General features: G+C 40.6%; 2 protein-coding genes and 1 long non-coding RNA gene across 10 annotated transcripts in view; 1 reads left to right on the top strand and 2 right to left on the bottom strand.

Moving 5' to 3' along the window:
* LOC113585708 (zinc fingers and homeoboxes protein 2-like) overlaps positions 1-1,485 on the bottom strand; it is a 17,226-nt gene extending 15,741 nt beyond the window's left edge. The window contains exon 1 of one of the 2 annotated variants that reach the window (XM_027023372.3): positions 1,347-1,485. The gene's annotated coding sequence lies outside the window, so the exon portion shown is untranslated. Of the gene's footprint in view, positions 1-1,342 lie in introns of both variants that reach the window. The other variant, XM_081713083.1, reaches the window with a different exon arrangement.
* A 2-nt stretch (positions 1,486-1,487) lies between these two features.
* On the top strand, positions 1,488-21,105 carry LOC118242967 (uncharacterized). Its single transcript, XR_014123350.1, has 4 exons — positions 1,488-1,610; positions 1,721-2,683; positions 19,082-19,208; positions 20,973-21,105. It is a non-coding gene; the product is annotated as an uncharacterized LOC118242967 (long non-coding RNA).
* Positions 15,774-26,646, bottom strand: part of col14a1b (collagen, type XIV, alpha 1b) — a 61,317-nt gene continuing 50,444 nt past the window's right edge. For 4 of the 7 annotated variants that reach the window (XM_081713080.1, XM_035536378.2, XM_081713081.1 and 1 more), the window contains 10 exons: positions 26,305-26,358; positions 24,259-24,312; positions 24,084-24,137; positions 22,772-22,843; positions 21,670-21,705; positions 21,290-21,356; positions 21,014-21,202; positions 20,186-20,263; positions 19,062-19,214; positions 15,774-17,358 (listed from right to left, as the gene is read on the bottom strand). In XM_081713080.1, the coding sequence (XP_081569206.1) occupies positions 17,045-17,358; positions 19,062-19,214; positions 20,186-20,263; positions 21,014-21,202; positions 21,290-21,356; positions 21,670-21,705; positions 22,772-22,843; positions 24,084-24,137; positions 24,259-24,312; positions 26,305-26,358 (1,071 nt within the window). In that variant the 3' untranslated portion in view covers positions 15,774-17,044. Of the gene's footprint in view, positions 18,018-19,061; positions 19,215-20,185; positions 20,264-21,013; positions 21,203-21,289; positions 21,357-21,669; positions 21,706-22,771; positions 22,844-24,083; positions 24,138-24,258; positions 24,313-26,304; positions 26,359-26,646 lie in introns of all 7 variants that reach the window. The other 3 variants (XM_035536388.2, XM_035536386.2, XM_081713082.1) reach the window with 2 other exon arrangements.

A 26,646-nucleotide genomic window follows, 5' to 3' on the forward strand; every position in this document is an offset into this window, starting at 1 on the left:
AAGAACACTACTTCCAAATGGGATACATCTTACCTCCACTGGCTATGAGTCGTTATGGCTGAGACATTTATCCCAGTGCTGAGAAGCATTAGACTCTGTGTGGTATAAGCTGGCTAGTACAGTTGGCATGCGCTCCGTTCATGCACAGAGTGATGGGCCCCAGCAACACACGTGTGGCCCTTTCTGACTTCCATGTTCATGGAGATGGAGAGGTGGACGCCCTCAGATGAGTTATCAGTTTAACAGCATGACACTGTACACACTGGCCTGCCCACACCACCAAGACACAGTGCAAGAAGACTCTGCTCGTCTGTAGGCCTGTGCTCAGTGTGTGTTTGTGTGTGTGTGTGTGTGTGTGTGTTCGGTGTGCGTGTTTGAAGGCGAATTTTAGAAAGCAGCGCTGACGATAGTGAGATTATGGAAAACAGCTGGAAGGGCATAAACACAAAAGCAGTACGTACCAGATGGCTCCAAAACACCCATCACACATTAATAAACATATCCCCAAACCTGGGCCAAACCTGGGCCAGACCTGTCCAAGGCAGTTCAAACAGGCCATTTTGTGACTTTCCATATGATTTTACGAATCCACTTCTTTTCTGATTTTTTGGACAAACCTGTGTATGTGTGTGTGTGTGTGTGTTTGTTCCTGCACAGACTGATTTAGCTGGACTCATCTGGTGAGAGAATGTTCTGCGATAGTCATACAATGCAATTATTTTCCTCTTCCTTGCATCCTCTCTCTCTCTCTCTCTCTCTCTCTCACACACACACACACACACACACACACACACACACACACACACACACTTTTCTCCTCTTACATACCAGCTATAGTGTACTACTGCCTATTGCACACACACTGAGACTAGGTGCTGAAGTGTGTACAACAGAAAACTCCTAATGAGAGTGGCGATCTCATACTGGGGAATCCAAATTAAAGCTGGTGTGATGAACACTCAGTCTATTTGTGGGCTGGTTCTGTGCAGTCTAGCATTTGAACAGCCTAGCCTAAAATCTTGATAATGCATTAATTTACTTACACACACACACACACACACACACACACACACACACACACACACACACACACACACACACACACACACACACACACACACACACACACAGTGTACTGTATCTGATCCCTTCTGGTGTTGTGTGAGTGTTTTTGTGTGTGTGCTTTGACTAGGTCATGTGTTTTGCAGCTGGTATTTCTATAAGAAACATACCCACGCTTGACCGCTTGTACTATGGTCCCAATTTCCCTGCAGGTCCCACCCCTAACATCATCATCATCCAATGAAAATAAACCACAACACAAAAAAATGACATTACATACTTACAGAACTTCCTTGCGTGGGAGGGGCTTCCCCAGGGAAGACCTCCTGTAGTGATCCTACTTCTCTGGTTCTCTCTCTTCGTTCTTTCCTCTTTCCTTTCCCTCTGTCCGCTGATGTCAGTCTCTCTCACTGACCCACCGAGGTGTTCTCTCCTTCCCTCTCTCTCTCCTTTTTCCCCCCTTTCTCTCTCCTTTCCTCCCTCAGACTACCTCTCTGTCACCGGTCCAGCAGCTCTCTGGAATCTGAGACAAGAGAAAAATGTCAGCGGTGAGGAGGGTGTGTGTATGTGTGTGTGTGTGTGTGTGTGTGTGTGCTCTCTGAGACAGACCCTGAGACTATTACGCTTTTGTGTTTGCCAAAAAAAAAACCCCAAGAAGGCTGTTACCTGGGAAACGTGTAGAATGGTGGTGGGCTGCTCAGATTTGGCAAGGTTGTCTGAATGACAAACTCCAGCAATGATGCGGCGCTTTGCTGAACCCAGATCAGGAAGCACTTCATTTTGCTACTCGGCTATATCTCAACGGCAAACCAGCTTTGATACGCTGCTCCGCATGGCTGAACTCAGGTCAGTATACAGTGCCAGTCTGCAAATGACACTGGGATTGCTTCATTCAGAAGTAATACTATGAAGGTAAAGCCTGCCAAGGTAGATTCAGGCTGACCAGCCTCAAACTGAAATGCTGTCATTTTTGCTCATGTGCACCACAGAATCTATTGTGCCCCGCCCACTTTTCACCTGTTGCAGTTACCAAAAAAGGATGGGAACACCCGAGTCCATCATTCAGAAAGTACCCACCCACATGGACAGATGGTCTGAAATTATCTATAGTCAGAAAGGGACCGTAAAGCAGAGCTGAGCAGAAATCTAGAAGATTTAAGATAGTGGAATAGCCACGGAATAACTGATTATCAGCGTATGCTTGGGAGCCCTGGGGTGGGTAACCAAGTGAGTAGAGTCCTCATCTCCTGGTAGAGGTAAAGAAAGGTGCTAGCAGCACTAAGGTGATGGGTTAAACTCAATGGCAGCACATATACTGTCACACTGATAAATTGCTCTGGATCGGAGCATCAGCCAAATGTAAATGTAAATATCCAGTGGTACGACACTGCCTGAACACTCAGAGCAGATACGGTCCCTCACAGATAAGGTCTCTGACATATATGGTCCCTCAGAGATCTGGTTTCTCACGGATACGATCTCTCACATGCGCTATCTCAATGTTTTATATCCCATTAGCCTACTGAGCAAAACCGCTGCTGAACAAACTCATGGGGATTGCGGAATATGCCTCTTTAGATATGACATCATTCATAAACATGAAGACGTCATCTACAAACAGGTAGGGAAGCACCAAAACCCCGTAACTGTCTCTCTGAGGTGGTCTTTGCTGTTTAAACACACTAAGGTAATGACGGTAAAGTCGAGCTTTCAAGCAAGTTTTCCAACAATTTTGGCAGCTTGTTTTGCTTTTTAGGGGGTACATGCACATGCAGCTACATTCTGCTATGCACACTGTGCATGCCACATGGCACCACGTGTACCGTTCCAGCACAAGTGAGAGTGAGAGAAGGAGAGTTTTTTCTCTGGGCCCCAACGGCCCACATTCTGACACCACTATATGGTTCGTCTGCTGTAAACTGTGAAAGTGGCCTTTTATCCAAACAGGCCTCATGGTCTGTAGCCAATAACACTGGGACAAGCGCTGTTATCTTCTGCAGGTGTAGCAGCAACTACAGAACTCACCTGACGGCTGCAGGCCTTAAGGATTCTAGGGTCCTTAGATATATCTGAATCAAACCAAGATATTATTATGTGCATAACTACTGAGTAATCAAGTGAGCCAACCCTGGGATTCCTAGAACCAGGTCCTGTGACCAGATTAGCCTTCATTCCTGTCCAAGGTCAAATTCCAAAGCACATCATGTGTGGCCCAGGCTGTAAGTAGAGGATGATTCTGATCCAGGATCAGTTCTCAGACGGGAATTTTGGACTGCTGCAATCATGTAACGAATACCTTCGCTACACTGTCATTTATTCATCTGGAGAATAAGCAGATTAACCTATGTAGCCATTGTTTGCACACACTGCTTCAGAGCGGCTACAGAATTAACAGTCTGCTCAAATAAAGGCTCCACCTCACCCCCAAACCGATCAAAGCTTAGCTGAAGGTTCACTTATCAGCAAAGTTGAAGTAAGCCCATGAGATATGGAACCCCAGTGAGCAGGGTGGGGCGTATTGCCTCTACTCTTCCTGAAGGGAGTGAGAGATTTTTGGAGGAGGTGTTCTGGCGCTTGGTTCTCCCCAGTTGGCAGGCTACAGCTCTGAACTACGACTCTGGCAACACACAGTACAGCAAATATCTAACACCCGGTGGAGGAAGGAAGGAAAGGGAAGAGAGAGACAGACAGACATGGAGAGAGAGAGAGAGAGAGAGAGAGAGAGAGAGAGAGAGAGAGAGAGAGAGAGAGAGAGAGAGAGAGAGAGAGAGAGAGAGACAGACATGGAGAGAGAGAGCTAGAGAGAGAGAGAGAGACATAGAGAGAGAGAGAGCTAGAGAGAGAGAGAGAGACAGACATAGAGAGAGAGAGAGAGAGAGAGAGACAGACATGGAGAGAGAGAGCTAGAGAGAGAGAGAGAGACAGACATAGAGAGAGAGAGAGAGACAGACAGACATGGAGAGAGAGAGAGAGACAGACATGGAGAGAGAGAGAGCTAGAGAGAGAGAGAGAGAGAGAGACATGGAGAGAGAGAGCTAGAGAGAGAGAGAGACATAGAGAGAGAGAGAGACAGACATGGAGAGAGAGCTAAAGAGAAAGCTAGAGAGACAGACAGACAGAGAGAGAGAGAGAGAGAGAGAGAGAGACAGACATGGAGAGAGAGAGCTAGAGAGAGAGAGAGAGACAGACATAGAGAGAGAGAGAGCTAGAGACAGAGAGACAGACAGACATGGAGAGAGAGAGCTAGAGAGAGAGAGAGAGACAGACATGGAGAGAGAGAGAGAGAGAGACAGACAGACATGGAGAGAGAGAGACAGACAGAGAGAGAGCTAAAGAGAAAGCTAGAGAGACAGACAGACAGAGAGAGTGAGCTAGAGAGAGAGAAACAGGCAGACAGAGACAGAGAGCTAGAGAGAGAGACAGACAGACAGAGAGAGAGACAGAGACATGGAGAGAGAGAGAGAGCTAGAGAGAGTGAGACAGACAGACATAGAGAGAGAGAGACAGACAGAGAAAGAAAGATTGAAAGATAGATGAGTGAGATAGTGAGTGCAGCAGGAACAAACAAACAAACAAACTTATAATTCATTAATTATTTGTATAACTAATATCAGTGCCATGTAAGTCAATCAAAGCAGTCTAAGGTCCAAGCCTTAGCAGAGGCTCAGACAGAAGAAGGGAGAAGATATGAAAGCCTGTTTGTTAAGAGTGTTTCCATACTTCCATATTTACACTTTATATTCAGCTACAGCACAGAACATGCCATGTTAACATTCCAGCCTTGCATTATGAATAGGACTTGTCTGTTACTTCAATAGGACCAAATGAAATATTATGAGAATATTAACAATTTACTGGGAATAATCTCTTTTCATGTTATTTTCTATGATTTTAAGTCTGTCAACATGGATTATGTTCTTATCCTATTCAAGGCCTTTTTGTTTTTTTGTGGTCTAACTTTCAGCTGTTCTGGGTCAATATTGAGATTTGCTGTACATACCTCTTACACTTAATATTTTTTGGAAAAAAAAAATCTCAAGACTTTTAAGACTCTTGTATGGTTTCCTTCAGTGCCTGTTCACTTAATGTGTCAGGACCCCCAGAACCAAGCACTGGTCAAAGGCTCACAACTACGAGCTCGGAATCATGACCAGTGTGGTCTGTGGGCATGCTCAGTAACGGCTGTGAGCCTTGGAGAACTGAAGTTTATGTGCTCCACATGACTTGCACTGTTTGGCAGCTTGGCCTCACTTGCACAATCATCCTGAAAAGTTCTGGAGTATGTAAACAACGGAATTATGCAAGCTGGCAATTCAAACGAGATACAGATGAATGCATTTCTTCATACTGGAACAGAACCCCCCCCCCCCCCCTTACTCAGGGCTTCTCAAGCAAAATCAATACGAAACAGCCCTGATATTGTAGTCTGAACAGTAAAGAGCAAAGGCACAATTCTCTACTGCATAGAATCCTCAGTTCACACAGACTCATGAAAAATTCTTTCACAGGCTGGCAGGTTCAGGTGTTTTGTTATGTTAAATTTCCTAAAGACAGGAAAGACAGAAGCACTTCAGCAAGATCCCACTAGTCTAAAAACTACAAGGTTCACAGCGTCTTTCTGATCACACGTGAAACCTAGTTTCAGTCTAGACTGTTTGTCCTACTCTGTGACTTGGATATCCGTCCATAGTCAAGCTATAATGTAGTCTTGATTTGGCTCTTCCAGTGTTAAAATGGCAGGACAGATGTTCTACAGTGCAGAGAGTGTAGTCTGTAAGCACCATCACATGGACAGAAGTGTGCTGGTTTGGCTCTGTACTCATTGGACTTGAAATGAAATAATGCTTGTGGACTTGCTTACAGTCCTCACACATACTGCACAGTGGACCTGAAGGCCAAAGACATAGAACATATTTGAGTCATCTCAGTTACCATCTTACAATCATCTTACACATGCCATCTTTGATCTAGAATATGTCAAGCTTTCATTGCTTCATACTACAGACTAAGTTAAAATTGTAATACATTTCCAGCAATGTTATTATCAAACATTTTTAGGTCATTTCCACACAGTTTACAGTGTGTGTGTGTGTGTGTGTGTGTGTGTGTGTGTGTGTGTGTGTGTAAATTAGCAAAAGTAAAAAAGAAAGACACTGAAATCAAAACAAATCAATCCGTTTCCTACTTAGAAAGCAAATGTACACTCTGCTGCTGAAGGCTGATTAGTGGTAAATGTGAGCTTGTGAACCGCAGCGTATGAACACTCCAACAATTCAGTTTATTAACTGATCGAAATTTGCTTAAAATCAAGAACTTCAAAATGATTCTAATGACCCAGTCTCCTTTAACTTCCATACAAATAAATTCAGTATGGACAGGTGTGAGGTCTTGCTTTGTTCAGTTTTCGAGGTCCTGAACCAGTCAGAGCATCAGCTGTAGTGTTTTGTAAAACTGGATGGTTCAATTTAAGTGTAAAAATCGCAGATAGTCCCTCAAGATAACTGACAAGAAATGTGTCTGGTAGCTTCCGTTCACGTCGGAAGAGAAAAAAGAGAAAAAGTAAGAGCGAGGGGTGGTATTAACGATGAAACAACCATTATGTTCGTTTATTTATTTTCTAAGTGAAATGAACTTACAAAATCTTGTGATTGATATGAAACGAACAGAACTGCTAGCTAGCTACTTAAAGATGTGATAAACAGCGTTCGTATACAGTAGCATGGAAATACTTTTCCCCGTCAAGTTTAAGAACACACTTCAAGAAACCCTTCATGTCTGTGATGATACGGCTATCTAGATAGAAATCAGCTAGTTGGCTAAGAATGACATACACCAGTTTTAAGGCCCTGTCCCAAACAATACGACATAACAAGCCAAAGTATTTTGGAAATGAACTACCGAGCGCAACGTAAACAACCAAGTCGACGGGACGCGACACCACAAGGTCCTGACAGATAAATCTAAAACACAGGCTAACGGAGGTTAAAATATATTACTAGCAAGCTAACCAGCTACAGACATGGACAACTGACTCTCGTTATCTAGCCTGCTAGCTTTGGCTAAGTTAGCCAGCTAGCTAGCAAATGCCCCTGCACCTAGATGCCGGTGGCAGCAAAAACTCCGATGATCAAAGTTTGGACAGCTGTGCTAACTATAGCTAACTATTGCTTTAGGGATGTGATGAGACACGTACTCATACACATCAGTTATCTAACAACGTCGTAAGTAAAATAACATGGTGATAACAATATTGCAAAATCAAAAGTGCTGTTTGAAGTCCTCGGCAGCGCAGGGCGGTGATGAGAGAAGGCGCGTCGCGACGCGTCTACGCGTAAAAGTGAAACCAGGCGGCTGGACTAAGCCTGCGATCCAGAGCGCATAACTTCAACTCTGCAATCCCTTAACCAATAAAGCTGATGATTGCTGTGCGGTAAATAAATTAATCAGATTCTTACCTGCCTAAAACGACTCTACTGCTTTTCCGGAAAGTGAGATATAAAAGCTATCTGAATTCGATTTTAAAGGACCACCAGCGCTCATAAACAATTGGTAATCCTAAAGATTCTGCCGTATCCTAAAGACAACCGTAGAAAAAGTCGCCGTGGATGGGAGATCTACGACAAAACCCACATGATCTTGTACGTCAGCATATATTTTCATACGACACCAAAATATTTTCATTCAATGCATAAGGAAGGCGATATTCAATGCATTTAGCACCGCTTGGTTCGTCAAAAAAGGCAAAAGATCTCATAAGAATTGAACTTTACACTGACAAAGCACAATACAGAACCACAAGCTGAATATACTGTGTGGTTACGAATTCTAGTACAGCAAGCGTAGGATTCTTGTACACATACTTTTTTACACATACGTTGTTTGATTTCTCGGTGGTGAATGATTTTATTCAATGTTTTGTTTGTTTGCTTATTGTGCCTTATGCTTATTGTGCTAGTGCCCCAGTCTCAAACGTACAAAATGTTAAATACAATATTTTTCATACGCACATACGAAAAAATTAATATGTTTATTTTGGCTAGCATTTGACTGGGATATATTATTTTACTAATAAAATACTAATTTCTGTTGGTCAAAATCTTTCATCACACTTCAGTGTAAATATCTACACTGTGTAAGTGTATGTATACAGTTCTATATATATATATATATATATATATATATATATATATATATATATATATATATATATATATATATATATATATAGTAATCAAATTACCATCCTGAAAACGTCTCTCAAATGTGGCGTAGGGATTTGTCAGCAAACAGCGGCACCTTCTGTCTATTCATGATACAGCATAATGGCATTTTCATTACAATACTAGCTGACAGACAAGCTGTTGAAAATAATTCCGAATCATTTGTCGTACTCTTATATGTTATGTATGTTACTCGTAGGTCTACTTGTATGCTATTGTTTGTTTAAATAGGATTTAAGCAGGATTTGTTTCATATTGAAACTTTGCATAAATGGACGCCTTCTCTGGTTTGTTGTTTGCGGTGTTTCTAGTTGAAATGAAGAATTTGCCATGGTTCTGGGCGACCTCGTATTTATGGGAAGATGAGGGAGAAAGACTGAATGGAGTCCTGTGGAGAGAGTGGGAGTTGGGAGTTCTTTTTAATTGGCTGCGTAGAGGGGTGTGTGACTGGCAGATGTTGGTTACATGAATTTATTCATAGGGCTGCCGCAATGTGCACTCCCATTTACATGCAGATTTGCCAGAAATATGTCGCTGATAAATTCTCTGCGCTTTCGGTCCCGCGATGTGTCTTTTAAATTTCGGCTCCTCGCTCAAGTGTTTGGCCGGATGGGATCCCAAATACCAGTGCACCCATGACGGCTTTGAGGAGCGGAATGGGGTTGGACTGTTTGTGAGCGCTACACAGAAATAATACTATTTTCTGCCTATTGTGAGAACGGTCTAAACGCCACAAAGTTATTTTGCTGCTGGGTTAATGTGTCGTCCTCTCTCACTCCGATGTGCATGCTGAATCTGATGCTTGGCTGGTGTGAATGAGATATTCAGATAACAGTAAGAGATTTAGATAATGAAAACAGGACAGTCTTCCACCCTTTGCTTGCTCACTTTCAATTTGAGCCAGTGAGTCTCCGTTTTCCAAGGCGAGATATAATAATAATAACATGATAACATGATACATGAGTTAAATATTTCATTAATTAAAATATTTCTGACCTAAAGAAATATAATATGCTGTTTAAAAAGATTAAATGGATGATCTAACTGCGGACAGTTAACGTAAATCTATTTGAGTGCTAAAAATATAACATTCTTTGCTTCATTGGCTGATATGGATCAGGTTAGCCGTTCTGTAACAATTTCACCTCCCGCTTATCACGTTCAGGGCCGTGCGTAGACGTGTTCTCGTTCTGTCCGCTCTCCTTCACTCCCGAGAAACTCCGGCTTGTATGGAACCTTTTCCTGTCATACAGAGTCCTCTCTCAAAAACTGATACAACACACTGATACCCTTTGAATGATGTGAAGTCATATTTTGACATGACAGAAATCTAAATGAAGGTTAACGCGCCCATGTCAGTTTATTAATTCTGTAATTACACACTTTCACCAGAAGATGGCAGTATTGGCACTGGAACATTTTCGCTATTAGGAGGCACTTCAGATGCTGTTAGATATTTGAGTATGAAGTGTAATTTATTGTCTCTGAAGTTCAGATAAAGCTGTTACATATTTATTTACAAATATGCACGCACATACTGATCAGTTTGAAAATGTAAAACAAATGTTTAGCTCGAAAGTCTCTATAATCACAGCAACAGTGTTTAATTTCTTCACTTCTTCGTTCATTCCACCTAATTAAAAGAAATAAACAGTTTCATTCCTGTTTACTGAGATTAACCTTGGGGTTATTTATCTACAGCAATATAGTAATATACAAGTAAATGGACATATGCCATGAATAATTATTACAAGTGTATGTGTGTGTGTGTGTGTGTGTGTGTGTGTGTGTGTGTGTGCGTGTCTGTGTGTATATGTATGTGAGTGATTGATCAGTTTGTAGTATTATAGGCCAGTTTGTTTGGCCTTAAGCACAGACTGAAACCAAATGAATTATGTGAAATACACCTTTAAGTCATTATTAGAAGAATGTGTGTGTGTATGTGCACATGTGCGATCAATTCGTAGTATTATAGATCAGTTTGTTTGGCCTTAAGCCCAGTGTATGTGTGCTAGGGTTCAGAGGTCATAGTATGACTGGTGGGTAGTGCCAATATCTTGCTGAAGGCCTGGGGTAAGTACAAAATTATAAAATTATCTTTATTAACATTATTATATTTATTGTCATTGTAAGCTTCTGCATACAAACATTTTTACAAATGCCTCTTAACCGAAATATGCAATATAAACAGGCCTATTAAAACATACAAATAAGGCACAGGACATACAGTAAAACACAGAACCTTGATTAATAAAACACAATGTTACACTAGTTACATATGATTGAGAAAAGTACAAGTATTACCAGTTAAGTGAGTAATGTATAGATGTTAGCAGCTTAATCAATAAGAAATGATAGTTGAGTATTCAGTATTTATTGTTTTTAGTATGGAGATGGCCCTTGGAAATAAATTATTTCTTAATCTAGAGGTATGTATTTTGGTCAGACTACAGTGTCTGCCAGAGGGCAACAGTTTGAAGAGGTGGTGACCGGGACGAGTTGGGTCCTTAATCATGCTGGCAGCCCTTCTATGATAGCAGAGGTGGTGATGTCCTTTAGGAGGTCATCTATTTATTCTGCCATTTTCACCACTCTCTGCAAAGCCTTCTTATTCACAGCTGAGCAGCCTTAATGCTACACTATGATACAGAACTGAACACTGAATGCTACACTGAGATACAGTGCTGAATGCAGAATACCACACTGGGATGCAGTACTGAACGCTGAATGCCACACTGAGAGGCGATACTGAATGCTGAATGCCACACTGCGATGCAGTACTGAATGCTGAATGCTACACTGGGATGCAGTACTGAATACTGAATGCCACACTGAGAGGCAGTACTGAACACTGTGTGCCACACTGAGATGCAGTACTGAATACTGAAAGCAACACTGAGAGGCAGTTATGAACGCTGAAAAATGGAATCTCTGCCACACTTTCTTGACACTTGGTGTAGTATAGAGTGGAGCTAGGTCTCCATCACATCTCATTCTGAAATCGAGTATGATTTCTTTTGTCTTTGTGGTGTCCAGTGTCAGGTTATTCACACCTCATCGCTATATGCTGACTCATCTCACTTTGTTTCTCACGAGCAGCAAACTCTCCCATGACTACAGAACAGCAGGGACAGAGCGAGTGTAAGGTGTAGTCATCGCCTGTAGGGGGCGCACTCTGGCCAGTTTCAACAGAGCTCAGTTTCAGTCAGAGCACCAGGACATGACATCCTGCATAAAATCATAAACCAGCATCCTTAGGGAAATGCATATGAGCGTGTATGGGGTAAATAACAGGCTTGTGAGAGGAGAGAGGACATCTGCCTCTCAGTGGGGTTTCGAGCCATCACTGTTGCCCTCCTCTCGACACCTTTATTTGATCTGAATACTTTACCAACCCTGGTATGATCATGACCCAGCATGCTTAGAACAGAGAGAATGCCTCTCACTAATGAGTGGGGGGGGGGGGGGGGGGGGAGAGAGAGAGAGAGAGAGAGAGAGAGAGAGAGAGAGAGAGAGAGAGAGAGAGAGAGAGAGAGAGAGAGAGAGAGAGAGAGAGAGAGAGAGAGAGAGAGAGAGAGAGAGAGATTTAGCAAAACTATACTTTTCATTAAGTATCACATTCTCTACCTGGGCAATATTTCAGCACAGGTCTACTGGAGACCAACCCTGTAAATAGGTAAACCACTAAGAATCCATACTGACAGCCCAGATTAATAGTCCTCCAAATAATCCTGTTCTTAAATTAACAGTTGTGCAATCTCACTTTGCTATGCCAAGATGAAGCTAAAACAGGAGTCACAGTTCAAACTGCTCTGTTGGCATGCCAGATCGTTAGGTGCTACACCACACCTTGGCTTCAGTTACTTTGCTATAAACTAGACAGTTTGCCACCCAGATGCACAGCTCACAGGCCGTAAGGTCTGCTGTCCTGTTTGCATGCTGTTATCTGCTAACACCACACCTTGGCCATTGCTGCTCTGCCATATGCCCAAACCATTACTAGCTGAGAGTGAGAGGCAAGGTCTTCATAACAAGCAGTGAGAGAGACAACCGAACAAGCCGTCAGCCAAAACAACAACACCATCATCATCATTTAGCATCTAGCTAACACCTGGATAGCAGGCTTGAGCAATACTATCCTCAATTTCTTAACACCTGCATTCACTAATTCTATGCCAAAGAGGTAATGTTGAGGGTGAGTTTCACTCCAGCAGGTGTGGGAACCAGTACAGCAACAAAATAGTTTTATATTTAATGTCAGACCTCAAAAGGACAGTTAACTTTTAACAGTTGACTTAAGTGATTTGTTTAAATCACAATGAATAAAATAATGGGTGAACTTGTACGAGAAACTCAAGACAAAAATTATTCTCCAAAATGAAGGTGGAAGAGCTTAAAGACATCAGGAGACTAGAAATCCTTGCAAACAGACTAAACAAATAATTTAGTAGTGTATGACATTTCAGAAATTCCAAATCAGAACTTATCAGAGGACAAATTGGAAACTTGCATCTGAAAAGTAACATTGACATTACAAAAGTAGAGGTGTAAAGAGCTCATACAACCTGGAAGCCTGGTAACGGTAACTTTGACAACCTTGGCGCCAGATCAAATTCTTTGGTTGTCAGGTTCCCAACTCACAAGGACAATAAAAACTCTCTTGGAGAATTCCAAAGACCTACAGCTGGTTGTATAGTGTGAGTTTGGGCCTCTGGTGTCAGATCACACTGCTCATTTGTATCACCAGTTGGGTGTGGACAAAGTTTGTTTGATGTGTGGTTTGGTGTAGCGATGCCTGTTTACTCCCCATAACTGAGATCCCATCGAGGACTCAGGCAAGCAGATGGATTTCTGACATTTTGATCACTTGTTTTTCAGATTGATTAGTCTCACATGCCACTTTCTTGAAGGTCATTGTACAGCTAGCTGTGTGCCATATGGACTGAGGACACGGAGATGATGCAGAGTGCTTGTTGTTGATAGACAGAAATGTCCTTAGAGGTCGTTGTTCATGTACAGTGTGAGTGCTCGTATCAGTCTGACCAACTGCTTTTGTATAACTTACTTTCATATAATCTGTGAGCATATAGGATGCTGTATACACCACCAAAAAAGACTGAAACATGTTTATGATGTCAGTCTATGTTAAACTTAATCACATTATTATTATATTACACATTTATTATGATGTCAGTCTGTTAAACTTAATCATGTTATTATATTACACACATTTATGATGTCAGTCTGTTAAACTTAATCACATTATTATATTACACACATTTATGATGTCAGTCTGATAAACTTAATCACGTTATTATATTACACACACATTTATGATGTCAGTCTGTTAAACTTAATCACATTATATTACACAGACATTTATGATGTCAGTCTGTTAAACTTAATTACGTTATTATATTAGACACACATTTATGATGTCAGTCTGTTAAACTTAATCATGTTATTATATTACAAACACATTTATGTCAGTCTGTTAAACTTAATCACGTTATTATATTACACACACATTTATGATGTCAGTGTTAAACTTAATCACATTATTATATTACACACACATTTATGATGTCAGTCTGTTAAACTTAATCACGTTATTATATTACACACACATTTATGATGTCAGTCTGTTAAACTTAATCACATTATTATATTACAGACATTTATGATGTCAGTCTGATAAACTTAATCACATTATTATATTACACACACATTTATGATGTCAGTCTGTTAAAATTAATGATGTTATTATATTACACACATTTCTGATGTCAGTCTGTTAAACTTAATCACATTATTATATTACACACAAATTTATGATGTCAGTCTGTTAAACTTAATCACGTTATTATATTACACACACATTTATGATGTCAGTCTGTTAAACTTAATCACATTATTATATTACACACAAATTTATGATGTCAGTCTGATAAACTTAATCACGTTATTATATTACACACACATTTATGATGTCAGTCTGTTAAACTTAATCACATTATTATATTACAGACATTTATGATGTCAGTCTGATAAACTTAATCACGTTATTATATTACACACACATTTATGATGTCAGTCTGTTAAACTTAATCATGTTATTATATTACACACACATTTATGATGTCAGTCTGTTAAACTTAATCACGTTATTATATTACACACACATTTATGATGTCAGTCTGTTAAACTTAATCACATTATTATATTACAGACATTTATGATGTCAGTCTGATAAACTTAATCACATTATTATATTACACACACATTTATGATGTCAGTCTGTTAAAATTAATGATGTTATTATATTACACACACATTTCTGATGTCAGTCTGTTAAACTTAATCATGTTATTATATTACACACACATTTATGATGTCAGTCTGTTAAAATTAATGATGTTATTATATTACACACACATTTCTGATGTCAGTCTGTTAAACTTAATCACATTATTATATTACACACAAATTTATGATGTCAGTCTGTTAAACTTAATCACATTATTATATTACACACATGTATGATGTCATTCTGTTAAACTTAATCACGTTATTATATTACACACACATTTATGATGTCAGTCTGTTAAACTTAATCACGTTATTATATTACAGACATTTATGATGTCAGTCTGATAAACTTAATCACATTATTATATTACACACACATTTATGATGTCAGTCTGTTAAAATTAATGATGTTATTATATTACACACACATTTCTGATGTCAGTCTGTTAAACTTAATCATGTTATTATATTACACACACATTTATGATGTCAGTCTGTTAAAATTAATGTTATTATATTACACACACATTTCTGATGTCAGTCTGTTAAACTTAATCACATTATTATATTACACACAAATTTATGATGTCAGTCTGTTAAACTTAATCACATTATTATATTACACACATGTATGATGTCATTCTGTTAAACTTAATCACGTTATTATATTACACACACATTTATGATGTCAGTCTGTTAAACTTAATCACGTTATTATATTACACACACATTTATCTCAGTCTGTTAAACTTAATCACATTATTATATTACACACAAATTTATGATGTCAGTCTGTTAATCTTAATCACGTTATTATATTACACACGTATGTCAGTCTGTTAAACTTAATCACGTTATTATATTACACACGTATGTCAGTCTGTTAAACTTAATCACGTTATTATATTACACACGTTTGTCAGTCTGCTAAACTTAATCACATTATTATATTACACACGTTTGTCAGTCTGCTAAACTTAATCACGTTATATTGGTATTATTCTTAATAGCAGTCATTTTTATGAACTTTATTTTCAATCATTATTCTTTCCTTTTCTTTTTCATCATGTTATTTTTAATATCTTTTCTTTCTTTCCTTTTCATGTTGTTTATATATGTCAGACGTTGTAGTATATGGACTCCAGCAACAACCGCTGCTATAGAAACTCCAGACCAGTGGTGTGTGATGGAACTTGATATTTATTGCTTTAAAAACAAGTTCAAGAGTCAAAATAAGGGATTTGTTTGACTCTGTTTTATCTCATTCTTGATAATGATACTTTATATGTGCAGTTCTACAGTCTAACGAACACAGACACTGCAGCACATTAACACGTGGATAAAAACAATTAAAAAAGCAAATATACTCCACAAATTCTACAAAGTCAGTCTAATCATATATATTATTACATTTAGCACCTTTCTGTAGGTTCTGTATAAACATATATGTATGTTAGCATGTACAACAAGGTAATCATCATGATAACTTTTCCATAATTTGTGAATTCAGTTAGTAATTGTGAATGATGTTAGTATTCGGTTATAACAAGCTGTAAAGCAGTAAAGAATGCAGAACCATTATGTTGTATGGTACCGAAGGAATAAAATAAATAATTTGAAAGATGAAAATGAAATCTTCATCTTTAATGAAAAAAAATTTGTACACTTCTGCAAAAATGTTCATATTTCATATTTTCATATTTGAATTATACCTACAATTTTTTATAATTATTGGGATAGAGTATCTGCATACTTATCAACATTCTTATCTACAAAATCCACTAAATTAAACGTAACAAACACACGATTAATACTGTTAACAGGCACTTAATACAGAGGCTTCTGCCCTCCAGGTGATTTTAGATAGAGATGAATTGAAATGGAAAACCAAAAGGCAAAAGAAGAAAGTTTCATATGAAAAAACAGATGACAAGTCTGAAAACCTCAAAAAAAAAAGATGTGTACAGGTGACGATCAATATGAAAGTCAAAATACAATAACTAAGCAACAGTTATGTTAAATTAGAGAGCATATGAGAGAATATGAGTGGAGGACAGGTAAAGAAAAAGAGAGAGAGAGGGAGGCAGAAAGAACCAGACAGAAAACCTCTCCTGCAGTCTCTCCTTATCAGGCACTTAGAAATGATCACACAACACATCTCACTGCCCTGCGTTCTCTGCTTTCTCACTCGTGCAAACACTTGTAAACCCCCAGACACTTTTCAATCCATCTTCAGAATCCTACCTATCCATAAACCCATAACCCTGTTCTACAAAATCTACTATTCTAACTAAAAGAATGACCAGACCGTGCACGCATACTCTAGCACTGATCACTTCACCAATGTGTGGTGGTTGTTACTTTGCCACATGCAATAGTATGTAAGGTGTGTTATAACAAATGTGGTAGATGATATAACAGTGTTATAACACTACTGTGTCAGGACTTAAGCATCAAAAATGAGCAGTCATTCTGGGGTCTCTCTTCACAGCGTCGTGATTCTGACTCTGCCCCGCTACACTGCGAGTCCGCCGCTGTATCCCTGGCGATCGCAGCTCCACTGTCTCCTCCACTATGATTGGATCATCTGGCTCAACAGGGCGGGGTTCAGGGTAGTTGGGCTGGTAGTAGGAGGGGTAGGTCCCATAGCTGCCATATGGGTCCTCGTCCACGCCCTCCTCCTCCGAGCCGTAGGGTTGGTACGAGCTGGGTGGTAGTTGGACTACAGGAATATCGCTGTCAGTCACCTCACTGTCTAAATCTCTTTCTGACCACCACCAAGCGACATTCACAAGGACACAAGGGCGTATGCACACACACACACACACACACACACACACACACACACACACAAAACACACCCAGGGCACAGAGTAGAGGGACAGCACACACAAACACAGTCACTGACATCATTACTACACCAGCAGGAGCAAGCAGGAAGTAGAGTTTGAGTGTGTGATTGTATGATGCATGTGTATGTGTGAGTGTATGCATGTTAGGCAAATAGGCTCAAAGAGTAACCCCAACATCATACGTCTAATGTCAGTACCTAAGCAAACACCATACGTCTACTGTCAGTACCTAAGCAAACACCACATGTCCACGTCAGTACTTAAGCAAACACCATACGTCCATGTCAGTACCTAAGCAAACACCAGATGTCCACTGTCAGTACTTAAACACCAAACCAAAGAATTTGGCAGGATTATGGACAGAGATTGTGTAAATGGGTCTGTGTTGGTACAATATGTGTGTGATTGTGTCCAAGCAAGCACTTTATATGTGACGGTGTGTGTGTGTGTGTGTGTGTGTGTGTGTGTGTGTTCCTGTGTGTTCAGAGAAGTCTCCAGGCATCAACAGTCTGCACAGAACATGTGACCGCAGCCTGCAGTCAGTACACATTCACAAACTGTTGCTGGTCTTCAACTAGAGAGAGAGAAGGGAGGCAGAGAGAAAGACAAAGAGAGAGGCAGACAGAAACAGACACATACAAAAAGAGCAAGAAAGGACTATAAGTCAGTGAGACAGTGATTGTTTCATGCATGGGTTTGATTGAATCATTGATAATGTCACAATGTTGATGCTTCTTTATCAGTTAACAGATAAAGAGATCAAACGCTACAGGAAAACACGCAAACACAAACCCACACGCCTGCACATGAGCATCGCATAATATGCTTGGCATGAACTCTTATGTCAACAGTTGACAGAAGCATCATCAAGTTGAAATGCATTCACCACAGATGCATCAACAATCGCATGCCAAAGCGCTTTCGGAATGCTTAGGTACAGATGGCATCCATCGAGCCATTACATATACATACCTGCAGTACTCAAACACACACACACACACACAGATACACACAGACACACACAGACACTGCTGTATGGATCTGAGGTGAAAAGAATAATCCACACAGCCCGAAGGGCCATGATACCAGAGGTTACTATTTCACACAATTTCACATTTTCCCAGAATTGAATCCCGTTCTCATATTTTCCAGCTTTGTGAATTTGGCCTTATACAGGAAATCATGTTGCTCTATTGGAGAATAGTCTTGCTGTTGTCCCATTTACCTTCGCCATCATTATTGCCAAAACACTGAATGTTCATCCGGGATTAAAAAAGCTCTGAAGCATTGTGTCTGAAGTGGCCCTGGACTCGCTTGGCCGGACTCACTCGAAACAGAATGCTTACTTCTCCATTCCCAGAAGTTGCAGATATTACTCAGGGAAGGGAAGACTCAAAACATCAAAGGTGTGGTTTGATGTGTTAGCATGATGATAGTGATGTGTGACGAGGTAATGTAATAGTCCACAGTCCATGCAGTTAAGGAAAGATTTCAATGTATGCTTAAAGACAGAATGGTTTATCAGTGCTTATAAGCTAAACTGCTGTTATGAAATAAGTGTAAATGTGTGTGTAAGTGCATGAGTGTGTGTCTGTGTGTGAAAGAGAGAGAGAGTCACCTCCGATGCTGTATCCACAGGAGTTCGGGTCACAGTAACCTGGGGGTCCAGCCGGCCCCACTGGCCCAGGAATGCCTGGTCTGCCAGGTGTACCAGGGTTGCCAGGGCGACCAGACGGGCCAGGGCCACCAGTCCTTCCCTCACCAGGTGGCCCTGACAATGCACACCACACCACACACACACACATATACACACGTACACACACACACACACACACACACACACACACACACATATACACACACACACACACACACATATACACACGTACACACACACACACACACACACACACACACACACACACACACATATACACACACACACACACACACACACACACACACACACACATATACACACACACACACACACACACACACACACACACACACACATATACACACACACACACACACACACACACACATATACACACACACACACACACACACACATATACACACGTACACACACACACACACACACACACACACATATACACACGTACACACACACACACACACACACACACACACACATATACACACACACACACACACACACACACACATATACACACACACACACACACACATATACACACGTACACACACACACACACACACACACACACACACACACACACATATACACACGTACACACACACACACACACACACACACATATACACACACACACACACACACACACACACACACACACACACACACACACACACACACATATACACACACACACACACACACACACACACACACACACATATACACACACACACACACACACACACACACACACACACACACACACACACGTAATGCACACATCAAACAAAGCTGTCTTGCGCACAGCAGGGCAGCAGCCAGAAGTTCTTTTTTTGGACTCAGTTAAGCATCAACCTGAAAGCAATCCACAACCTGACATTTCCTAGGGGAACTACAAAAACCCACAATCCACAACCTGACATACATCTGTGGCCAGTAAAATAGCCAGAAGCACACTGAGAAAAGTGGTTTCTTCACATACTGATCCTTAGGTGCAGTGTTACTGAGTCATAGACTTCAGATTTTCTTAATTTCTCATCTGTAGTTTGGTTTACCTGGAGGTCCAGAAGGTCCTCTGGGTCCCTGAACACCAACTCCTGGGCTTCCTTTCTCTCCTTTCTCACCTGGAAGTCCTGATCACACACACACACACACACACCGAGTTCCACTCATTAACAACCTTCACTCATGCTCTGCAGTGGTAGCCTGAGTGATGATAACACATTCTTTCTCCACACCTCATTCCTAGTTTGACAGACACTGATGTTTTCCCCCAAAGAACCTTAAAGGGAAATTCCATTCAGAAATACTTATTTTTATATTAATTTCAGTTGTCTGATGAAAAACGGGGTGCTGAACTGCACTTGGTTTACTTTCTAAGGCTAAAAATGTCCTGGTTTTGACAGCTTCTGCTCCAGTGCATCCAGTCTAAAAACACTCCACAGGGTTCCTTACAAAACCCGCAAGCATGCTCAGTTTAAAAATTCAATCTCTTAGCATACCAATGAAAGTGAAACCTATATATAAGTCCATATTAATTATTCCTTACATTACATCAAATATCACATAATCTCATTTGTAGTTCAGATTTCACAGTGATCTGTGATCTCAACTGTACTCTAGATCCCAAATGATTATTCCCAATCTTAGTCATAATCAAAGATGTGAACATTAATTCCTAATCTCATATGTACAAGAAAAACCTACATGATTTCATAATCTTATACTCCAGATTCCCATGTTAAACCACAGTCTCCTTTGTACCTCACATCCAATACAAGTGTAATTAATTTCAGCCATATTCCAGTTCCCACATTAATTTAAATCTTATCTGTTCTCCAGATCCTGCCTGGTAATCCATAATCTCATCTGTAATCCAGCACCTCTGCCTCCAGGTTGGCCGCTCTCGCCATTAGATCCAGGAAATCCAGGCCGGCCGGGTGGACCCTGCTCCCCCTGATGGCCGGGAGCACCAGGCCGACCTGGCTCGCCAGGAGGCCCAGCAACGGTGCGGATAGAGATCGGCTGACTCGGAACATGATTGAGGATGGCGTTATATCGGGCCATGTGACCTAAGTGAGGAAACAACTGATTTAATGATGTGCACACACACAAACACATACATATTATACATGTTATACATGTCATTGCAGACTCACTCTGTATGAGTTGTTCACACACTTGTCTGGCAATGGCTTGGACTGAAGAGGTAGACTGCATATCACCCTGCAGAACAGGCCCATACACAAACACACACACGCATGCACACACACACATCCGTACACACAGGCATGCACACATATACACAAAGGAAAAATTACTACAGGTAGGAATAGTATCATAGAGTGCATCTTTGCAAGGCTACATAGTGTGCCTCTATTTTTGACATGTCTCTGTGCAGGCAGATGCCAGCTTCTATCTGCTGATGCTAGCTTTTCAAACCATAATACTGTTAGCCAGGGACATTCACTAACCAGAGTGCTCCAAAGAAAAGGACAAAGAGATTTAATAAAGGAAATGACCAGAGTGGAGTACTCACTCGTTCTCCCTTCTCTCCTTTGGAACCTGGAGGGCCCTAAAACAGACGCAGAGAGATGTGTTAGAACAGGGAAGCTGGGCAGCGGGACGGACAGGGGGAGACACAGGACGATGGCTCTCAGAAGGCCAAGTCCCAGTGCAGGACCTAGGACATGGACTCCTCCAGACCAGTCCAGTGTTTGTTAGCACTGTGTGTAAGGAGCAAGGGAAGGATGGCAGAACAATGCCCGGGACAGCAGTGCACACACGGGGGAGCCTGGCGTGCTAGCGGGCTTGGGCTCTCTCAGCACCCACAACACCACTCCAGCTGTAGAGCGAATGTGGACATAACAGTATCACATCTCTTTACATTACATACACACACATGCACACATAGACACATGTTAAACACACACACCACCTCTTCCACATTTTCACTTAAGGGTTGTCATACCAGAGGATATTAGGAACGACACACAAGCCCTGCACACGAGATGTTTCCAAAGCCCTTCAGCATTCAGCGTCATCAGTAACTTGTGCTTTACCAGCAAATCTTGAATTATTTAGTTTGTTATGAAAGCTGTAGATCAGGGTGGCAAAAATGGCCAGCATTAAAGACCAAACACACCTGAAGACATTTCCACAATAGATAATATTACACTGTGATATTTTGTTTTCTGAGCTGTGAGGTGTTAACAAGTTGGAACAGACACAATTCACCAACATAACAGTGATGCCAAGAGGCTATGAATTTCAACATCAAAAATTAGCTAATTAATCTACATTGACAATTAACAATATTAACAACAACAACAACAACAACAACCACCACCAAAATAAAATAAAGACATAATGGCTAATTGGCTGCAGTTTTAATTCTGCAGTTGTAATTTCAAAGTAGGACTTTGCTCTCCAGAATTGGACTAAATTGTTTATTGTTCTCTTTTCCTTTGATGAAACATGATACCTGCAATACCTTCAGAAAAGGATGTGCCTATTTAATTAATCATTATCACACCACACACACACACACACACACACACACACACACACACACACACACACACACATACGGATGCCCACACCTACACACAATCACTGTCCAGATGGTATTCTGTTCTCACCAAAGGTCCCTGCTCTCCAATGGGTCCAGGAGGACCGGTCTGGCCTGGTGCACCAGGAGCTCCTGGACCTCCCTAAAGACAACAGAAGAAATTAGCTGTAGCAACCTGTATCCATTAACATCCAGCTAAAAATGGCAAGGAGAAGCTAAATCCATTTATGTGGGATAATGGAAGATTAAAGAAAAAGTGGCTACTGAAGCAGACAGGGCCATGCGTATGGTGACTGGGCAGATAGTTTTGAGGACCAAACCAAGAGTGCAGGTTGTAGGTTACCATTTTAAAAACTGGATCACAGCAAGCTCTGCAGTGTTGAGATAGTTCAAGCTCTGCAGTGTTGAGATAGTTCAAGCTCTGCAGTGTTGAGTTACTTCAAGCTCTGCAGTGTTGAGTTAGTTCAAGCTCTGCAGTGTTGAGATAGTTCAAGCTCTGCAGTGTTGAGTTAGTTCTGAGAATGAGTTTTAGTTCATTCTCTGAGTAAATGACAAAGCATTTTGTAAGTTGCTCTGCATAAGAGCATCTACCAAATACCGTAAATGTAAATGTAATTCTGACAGTGTTGAGTTTATTTCTGACAGTGTTGAGTTTTAGTTCTAACAGTGTTGTGTTTTAGTTCTGACAGTGTTCATCTGCAGGATGGAACTTTATATGACATAGTGAACCAATATGTGGAAAAAGGGGACAAATATTAGATTTATGCAGCCTAAAGCATTAATCCACTGTGCACTTAAATGGTAGATCAGTGATTCATGTACTCTTAGGAGCATTTCAAAAGGGTTTATGGTGCATTAACTGCATTTACTGACAAACCCAGTGTTTCTACCAGTATCCTGATAAAAGCACTGATTAGTGTTCTGCCCCTCAGCCGAGTTCTTATCAGGAGGAGAGGAAAACACGGTCGCTCTCTTCTCTGTCGCTAAGCAACATTCAAAAGCCCCTTTAAACCACAAGGGCATCGGATGCAGTGGCTTTTATCCAACAGGGAAAAGTTTCACTTTGGAACACTTCCAAGCTTCAGGCTGGGAAAGATAAGCATCACTGTGGGCGAGTGGCAGTGTGCATTCTCTGTGCACACTTCAGTGAGCAGACTGCACGTTCCCTAGTCTAAGCTGACATCATGGCTGTCCTCATGTGGATTAGAGAGCTGTGAAGACAGCCCCCTGCCAAAACGTTCGTACTGACATGCAGCAATGCTTTAACATGAGGCCTGGCTGTGACCAAAGTTGTCAGAAATGTGGGGCAAAAACTCAAACGACATGTGTGTGTGTGTGTGTGTGTGTGTGTCTGTGTGTGTGTGAAAGTGACGTGTTCTCACAATATTTCCTGGGGGACCCATTCTTCCCTGTGGTCCATCTTTACCTGGCAAACCCTGTGGATTAGATTACACCAACTACTGACCATCCAATCACAGCTAACATTACATAAGCTTTAACCCAATCACAGCTACCATTACATAAACTTTAACCCAATCAGGTCTGAAGGAATGTTACCCTTGGTCCTGGTGGGCCCTCCCGTCCTGGAGTCCCTGAAGTTCCTGGTATTCCCTGCAGTGAAAAACACAAAATGAGCAGAGAATGATCCAAAGACATCTACAGCAATACAATACAGCAAAACATTAAATGTATCGGAATTCCATTATTGTAGTAAGATAATAATCTAAAATAATTATATTATACAGTCACATTAAGAGGGAAGAAAATGAGATAAACTGCTACTCCAGCAACATTAAAATGGCACACACATTTATTTGGATTTGAAGATTAAAGTTTTATTCAGAAAATTTTGTGATGACCAGTTTACGCTATAATTTGTGTGGTAGTTTACACTGGGGACAAGTCCCTTCCACTTTCTGAATTGGCTGATTTTGTACACTTCTTGAAAGTGTACTCTGAAAAATATTTTATATAACAGCTTGCTGCAGATACCTGTCCAAACAGTCTGTGAAAATTAAGATCACGTGGAAAACTGTTAGGCCACGCCTCTAACTTAACATTTGACCAATGGCTGTCATTGCACCTGGGCTCTGTGAAAAAAGCCCAGAACAGCTGCGTTCAAAATAAACGTTCCAACAAAACAATTTTTAAATTAAAATAATTAGAAAACAATTATATTTTACAGTTAAATATAAATATTTTTAAATACAAATATATTTTAAACTATAATGTTAATATTGTTGTATTGTTAGATACTGATAGACTTGACATTCATGAACCTCTTTCTTTCAGTGCCAGCGCTGATGTCTTTGAATGTGCCCAAGAACTTCTTAAAGCGAACATGAATTTGAGGTGCATCTGAATGGAATTCAACATGCTGTCTGTATTCTCATCCCCAACACTTTTCAAAGCAGTTATGCTCATAATTCCAACTATAAAAGATCTGTTGAAGAAAGGGTTTACTGGAGGAGCTTGTGATGTTCTGGTGCTGGGTTCATTAGTGTACAGTGATATTTCTGGTGTTGGATTCATTAGTGAACAGTGATGTTCTGGTGTTGGGTTCATTAGTATACTGTGATTTCTGGTGTTGGATTCATTAATGTACAGTGATGTTCTGGTGTTGGGTTCATTAGTGTACTGTGATGTTCTGGTATTAGGTTCATTAGTATACTGTGATGTTCTGGTGTTGGGTTCATTAGTGTACTGTGATGTTCTGGTGTTGGATTCATTAGTGAACAGTAATGTTCTGTGTTGGATTCATTAGTGAACAGTGATGTTCTGGTGTTGGGTTCATTAGTATACTGTGATTTCAGGTGTTGGATTCATTAATGTACAGTGATGTTCTGGTGTTGGGTTCATTAGTATACTGTGATGCTCTGGTGTTGGGTTCATTAGTGTACTCTGATGTTGTGGTGTTGGGTTCATTATTACACGGTGATGTTCTGGTGTTGGGTTCATTAGTACACTGTGATGTTCTAGTGTTTGGTTCATTAGTACACTGTGATGTTGGGTTCATTAGTGTACTGTGATGTTCTGGTATTGGGTTCATTAGTGTACTGTTATATTCTGGTATTGGGTTCATTAGTGTACTCTAATGGTCTGGTGTTGGGTTCATTAGTACACTGTGATGTTCTGGTGTTGGGTTCATTAGTACACGGTGATGTTCTGGTGTTGGGTTCATTAGTACACTGTGATGTTCTGGTGTTGGGTTCATTAGTACACTGTGATGTTCTGGTGTTGGGTTCATTAGTACACTGTGATGTTCTGGTATTGGGTTCATTAGTGTACTGTGATGTTCTGGTATTGGGTTCATTAGTGTACTGTGATGTTCTGGTGTTGGGCTCATTAGTACACCATAATATTCTGGTATTGGGTTCATTAGTGTACTGTGATGTTCTGGTATTTGGTTCATTAGTGTACTGTGATGTTCTGGTGTTGGGTTCATTAGATGAGGCCAGACATTTCAACTGAAATATTTTAGATATGCACTGAATTCTTAATACAACAGTGTTGCACAGAACCTGATCTGTCTGAGTAAGCTATGTCCCACAAACAGTCAGGCAGGGTGGAGTTCCCGTAGGTGGAGGAAGCATAGTAGTTTACCTGAAGCCCACGAGGTCCTGCTTCACCTTTCTCCCCTTTCTCACCTGGTCCACCCTAAATGCACACACACATAAAAACATACACACCCTTAACATACAAACAAACAATCTCATTATTGATTTTGTTCATTAATCGTAAACCACGTAAATGTCATTTCTTGCTTAACCCTGCCATAATTCCTATATTGATTATGGTAGTGTTTGTAAACGCGAGGCGGTAGAGTTATAGTATTATAACTGGGATTTAGTATTTGAATAAATCCACTTGCTTAACTGTAAGAGTTCAATCAGTTCTGGTGAATTACTGCACTTTACATAGTATTCCACATTTATACACTCCAAT

This window comes from Electrophorus electricus, chromosome 4 (genome assembly GCF_041902795.1).
Source record: "Electrophorus electricus isolate QZ-2024a chromosome 4, ASM4190279v1, whole genome shotgun sequence".
NCBI lineage: Eukaryota > Metazoa > Chordata > Actinopteri > Gymnotiformes > Gymnotidae > Electrophorus > Electrophorus electricus.